The following is a 6000-nucleotide window of genomic DNA, read 5'->3' on the forward strand; positions in this document are numbered from 1 at the left end:
AGCCTGGAGCCTGCTTCCGATTCTGTGTCTCCCTCTCTTTCTGCCCCTCCCCCGTTCATGCTCTGTCTCTCTCTGTCCCCAAAATAAATAAACATTAAAAAAAAAAAAAAAAAAAAAAACTGCCTGGCACATGATGTCCTTCTCTTCCCCATCCTCCATCCTGCTTCCTAGAACAAGAATACGATAGTGAATAATCTAGCCACCATCCTAGATCATGAGGACAAGGGTGATACCCTAGGGATTGCAGGGCAAAAAGCTGGAAACGATCCTGGGCCTCTGGCCACCTTTGTAGCTCTGGACCGTCTTCCTCTGGACTCCCATATGAGAGAAATAAAGAAATAAACTACTAGCCTGTTTAAGCCACTACTAGATTGGGCTTCTCTCTTCCTCTTGGAGAGTCTGATCCTAAATCACATAGCCCCTCCACAAATCATGTTACCAAGTCCTCCCCACCCTATTCCACCCACCCCACAACAAATTTATTTGTGCACTTGGCCATCCTTGCTTCCCTTGTTTTCCAACATGTGCTCGTCTTTTCAGTTCCTCAGTAACCAGTGTAATCTGAACTGATGGTGGGGACACCCGTGAGAAGCCGAGTGCTTCCATGTTTTCCAATCCGTTGTCACTGCCGAGGTTCACGGTAGAACATTATCTAGCCATGTCCCCAGCTGGAGGACAGGTGTTCTCACATCGAAGTGGCCACCAAAGCACATTACCTCCCTCTCCAAAAAACCCAGAGGGTGCCTCCTTCTCTCTGTCCCCACAGCCAGTGCTCTGCTTCCAACCTCTCAGCTTTTACCTGGACCCCTGCCCCAGCTTCTAAAGGCAATGCAAATTAGAACCATTAGTTCCTGCAGCCAAGGTGAATTCATATTTTCTCTTGTCACAATACTTGCTGTGTCTTTCCTGAGACTAGCTCTTCCCTCCAACCCCTCCTACTCCCTCAGAAACCACTCTCCACCAACTGGTCCCTTGTTTCACAGTATGCCAGCAACCTTTCCTTCCCATCAACAGCTACACACGCTCAGGTCTCTCTAGAATGCCCTCTCTTGAACCTATATTCCTATCTCTCCTTCCTTCAGCATCAAGCATCCCTCCATCTCCTCTGCCCACCTCCCGATACTCCTCCACCCACTTCGTGAGGCTCTGGCCCCCAGCATTCCACAAAAATCACCAAAGAAACCTGTCAGCATTGGATGTTCCTTCCTTGAAACACTCCCTTCTCCTGCTCTAGGATACCCCCCTCCTGGGTCTTCTCCCACCTTTGCTCACTCCTTCCCAGACTCCTTTGCTCTTTTCTGTCAGTCCCCTAAAGTTTCTATTTTGAAAGGTTCCTTCTGTCCGGATTCTCTCTCCTTTCCCTCTTACACTCTCCCTGGGTAGACTCACTCACCCCCCATCTAGTTGTCCCCCAAATCTGGAGTCTCAAACCTGGGGTTTGCTCCCCTGGATGAGCTTCAGTAAATCCATTTTATGCAAGATTCTGAGTATATTAGCATTTGTATTCAAACCTGCACATGAGCATTCATACTACTATTTATTCACAATAGTAAAAAACTGGAAACTCAGATGTCCTTCAACGGGTGAATGTTAAACACACTGGTATATCCCACTGTGGAATATGACTCAGCAATAAAAAGGAACACACTAGTGACATACACAATAACTTGGGTGACTCTCCAGGGAATTATAAGTGAAAAAAGCCAATCTCAAAGGTCATATACTATATGATTCCATTTACATAACATTCTTGAAAAGACAAAAATTTTAGAACTGAAGAACAGATCAGTGGTGGACAGACATCAGAGATGAGGAGAGAGGGGAAAGAGGTGGGTGTGGCTATAAATGGGCAACACCTGACAGTGAGGGAACTGTTCTGCATGTTGTGTTATAAAATAGTTTTGCACAATGTTACATTGAGGGAAACTAGTAAAGAGTACATGGAATCTCTCTATATTATTTCTTACAACCACATGCGAATTTATGAAAAAAAAAAAAGAATGATTTCAAAATAAAATATTTTATTTAAAAAATACTGCCTGGGAGTGCCTGGGTGGCTCAGCTGGTTAAGCATCCGACTTCAGCTCAGGTGGTGATCTCACAGTTTGGGAGTTGGAGCCGCACATTAGGCTCTGTGCTTTTCTGATCCTGTCTCCCTCTCTCTGTGCCTCCCCCACTCACGCACGCTCTCAAAAACAAACAAATATTTTAAAAACATAAATATAAATATAAAAAATACTGCCTGTCAGGGTGCCTGGGTTGCTCAGTCAGTTGAGTGTCCGACTCCTGATTTCAGCTCAGAACATGATCCCAGGGTCATGGGATTGAGCCCCCCATGGGGCTCCTCACTGAGTATGGAGCCTGCTTAAGATTCATTCTCTCTCTCTCTCTCTCTCTCTCTCTCTCTCTCTCTCTCTCTCTCTCCCTCTTTCCTGCTTGCTCTTTCTCTGAAATAAAAAATAAAAAGTTTAAAAATAAATAAATAGGGGTCCCTGGGTGGCTCAGTTGGTTAAGCGTCTGACTTTGGCTCAGGTCATAATCTCACAGTTTGTGGGTTCGAGCCCCACACTGGGCTCTGTGCTGACAGCTCAGAGCCTGGAGCCTGCTTCTTAGAGTCTGTGTCTCCCTCTCTCTCTACCCCTCCCCTACTCGCTCTCTCAAAAATAAATAAAACTTAAAAATTTTTTTAAAATAAATAAGTAAATGAATAATACTGCCTGCCAGACACTTGATCTTAGCCAAAAGGCTGAGAAGAGATTCAGAACTATGGAGACAATCGAAAGATCGGTGATACCCAGAGGCTTACAGGGACACAAGATCTTTAAAGCAGTGAAAGTCCTCTGTGATGCCACTGTGATGACGGATATATGTTATTACACACTTGTCCACCAGAATGTGCACCACCAAGAGTGAACCTTAAGGGGCGCCTGGGTGGCTCAGTCGGTTAAGCGTCCGACTTCGGCTCAGGTCATGGTCTCGCGGTCCGTGGGTTCGAGCCCCGCATCAGGCTCTGTGCTGACAGCTCAGAGCCTGTTTCAGATTCTGTGTCTCCCTCTTTCTCTGACCCTCCCCTGTTCATGCTCTCTCTCTGTCTCAAAAATAAATAAATGTCAAACAAAAAAAAATGTTAAGAGTGAACCTTAAGACAAACCATGGACTTGGGTGATTACGATGGGTCAATGTGGATTCATCCTTGGCAGCAAATGTACCATTCTGGCGAATTACGTGGAGAATGAGGGAGGCTAGTCATGTGTGAGATCAGAGGGTACACAGGAAATCTCTGTACCTGCCTCTCAACTTAGTTGTGAACCTAAGACTGCTAAAAATGAAAAAGTTTTTTTTTTTTTTTTAAATACTGCCCATCTAAAATGGAAATCAAGTGGGGCGCCTGGGTGGCGCAGTCGGTTAAGCGTCCGACTTCAGCCAGGTCACGATCTCGCGGTCCGGGAGTTCGAGCCCCGCGTCAGGCTCTGGGCTGATGGCTCAGAGCCTGGAGCCTGTTTCCGATTCTGTGTCTCCCTCTCTCTCTGCCCCTCCCCCGTTCATGCTCTGTCTTTCTCTGTCCCAAAAATAAATAAACATTGAAAAAAAAAATTAAAAAAAAAATGGAAATCAAGCTAAATGTGACACTCTCACCCCTCAATTTTCCCTCTTCCAATAATCCTCATAAACAAGAACAGGTACCACCATTCACCCAGCCACAGCCCCCGGGGCACCCCTTCGCTCTTTCCCCAACCTATTTCCTGGCCCTCTTCTCACTTCTAGTCCCTCAGCAAGTCTGGCCTATTCTGCTCCCACTGCCTCTCTCAGATCCACTTTCTTCCATCTGAGAGGCTGTCCCCCCTGGGGCCCAGGCCACCATCGGTTCTCAGCAGGACAACTGCAGCTACTTCACTCACCTCCCAGCTGCCACTCTGGCCCCCTCCAGTGTGTTCTCAGAGCAGCCTGAGTGAACTTTATAAAACATACATCAGATTGTGTTGCTCCCCTGCTGAAAACCCTTTCTTGGTTCCACACTGATTCCAAGATAAAGTTCAGAAGTCTCATTTCTAGCTCCTCGTTCACACGAACTTCTGTGAATCCTAGAAGACCTCTCTTCCTCCCAGGGCTTTGCAAATGCAGTTCCTACTGTCTGGGTCACCTCTGGATCCCCACAGTTCTGCTGTCCTTGCCCAAGCCCAGCATGTACCACACTGTTCTAGGAACTGATTTTTCTTCTAATTTCCTCATCACTCAGTACATGAACAAATTCAAACATCTAGGACGTCCATGGAACCTAAAGAGAAAGTAGGCCTCACCCCATTCTGTTGGTCTCCCAGATCCTGACACTGACCCTGGCCCTCCACATCCATCACCCACATCAGCACTAAATGCCAGCTAAGATAATCTTTTATGGCTTAACTTTTTTATAATTCTAGAATTACAATATTTGCTTGTTCTATAATTTCTTTATGCCTCCTCCCTGCCCCCCACTGTGGGGCAGGAAATGTGTTTGGCTCAGTGAGTATTCTTGAAATAGAAACTCTCCAGATGGGGTGAGGGTTACCTACATTTTATGGTGAGAACTCTGATCCCCCAAGAAGTGAAGGGACATCATAGAGATCTCCTAAGGGGCTCAGTCTCAGCTACATACCACTAGTCGGGCCAACTTTCAGTCTGCACCCTAATTATGTGCACACTGATCTTATCACACCCCTCCAAGAACATTCACACCTCTCCAGTCCGTATCCCCTGCTGTATCTACTCTGCACCACGGCTCTGAAGCCACTAAGACTCCTTCCCACCCACCCATGTCCAGGAGTGCATATGGAGGCCTTCAGTGTTTTTTGTCTCCAAAACCCACAGTTCCCTGGGTCTGAGACCCACCTCCATGTTAGGAACCTGCAAAGCACAGGACCATCAGTTGGTGCCCAGAGTTTATAGGTTTCCGTCTGAGGGCACTGTGTTCCAGCCAAGCACACCGTTGACACCCATATACTCATCGTTTCTTGGTCTGAGTTTATAAAATTCAGCACCCCAGCACAGCGCACAAAATAGGCACCTAGTGTTTGTTGCTTTGGGTCTGTGCGCACGAAGTCCTGGCCTTGCGCACAGGTAGCACCTATCCCTTCCAGGTCTGATTTTGAGACTATGTCAGGGAACGAGGCACAGTCGGCGCTCAATCCAAGTTCTTCGTGGTCAGGACTCCTGGCTCGGCTGCTTCGGCCTCCAAGCCCCTCCCGCCCTCGCACCAATGTCCCCCCGGGAGCGGCACCCTCCATCGAGCTCTTCCAGGCCTGGCGGGTGCGCGGGCTCCCCGGCTGTTCCCTCCAGGAAATCCCTCCCGCGCCGGCCCGAGGCCCTCGCGGGTGGACGCTGTTCCTGTCCGAGGCCTCCCCCACGACCAAGGCCCCGGCCATGCCTCCCCGGCAGTTCTGCCCCGGTGCTCGCCCCCAGGGCGTTCCCTCCCCTCTCTTCCTGTCCCGTTGTCCCCCCCAGCGCTGAGCCTTGGCTCCCGCGGCTGTTCTGCTCCGATGCCCCCGCCCCCCGCCACTGTGCCCTAGCTCTGCCGCTGTTCCGGTTCCGTTGCCCACCCCCCCCCGCCGGGCCTCGGCTCCCGCGGCTGTTCCCGTCCGTGCCCCTCCCGCCCCGCGGCTGTTCCGGTCCCGGCGCCCTCCGCCCCGCGGCCGCCGCGCGCCCTGGGCCGGGCGCTGCGAGGACGCGGCGGGAGGGGGTGCAACGCGGAACAGCCGCCTCCCCCGGCTCCGCCGCTGCTCACCCTCCAGGGCCTCGAAAATCGTCTGCGCCATCTTGGAGCCGCCGCCGTCTCCGGAGTCGCTGCGGGGCTACGTGAGCATTGTGGGAGCCGCGGCGGAATCAGGGCCGCCAGGGGGCGCTCGGGAGTCGCCGCCGAGCCCCCTGTCCTTGAAACTCAGCCATGGCCCCTTCCCCTGTGGCCGCCTTGGTAACCCAGTCACTGGGGCATGTGGACCCCCATCCCTGTCTTACTTGAACCCGCAA

At 50.5% G+C, this 6000-nt stretch overlaps 1 protein-coding gene across 2 annotated transcripts in view; it reads right to left on the reverse strand.

Annotated features, from left to right (window-relative positions):
* Positions 1-5799, reverse strand: part of ZNF341 (zinc finger protein 341) — a 46720-nt gene extending 40921 nt beyond the window's left edge. Inside the window, exon 1 of one of the 2 annotated variants that reach the window (XM_047068182.1) lies at positions 5759-5799. In XM_047068182.1, the coding sequence (XP_046924138.1) occupies positions 5759-5789 (31 nt within the window). In that variant the 5' untranslated portion in view covers positions 5790-5799. The remainder of the gene's footprint in view (positions 1-5758) is intronic. The other variant, XM_047068183.1, reaches the window with a different exon arrangement.
* Positions 5800-6000: the final 201 nt, after the last annotated feature.

The sequence above is a fragment of the Lynx rufus genome, unplaced genomic scaffold (assembly GCF_022079265.1).
Source record: "Lynx rufus isolate CCGP_SWC_20201006 ecotype Redwood Valley unplaced genomic scaffold, mLynRuf1.p SCAF_8, whole genome shotgun sequence".
Taxonomy (NCBI): Eukaryota; Metazoa; Chordata; class Mammalia; order Carnivora; family Felidae; genus Lynx; species Lynx rufus.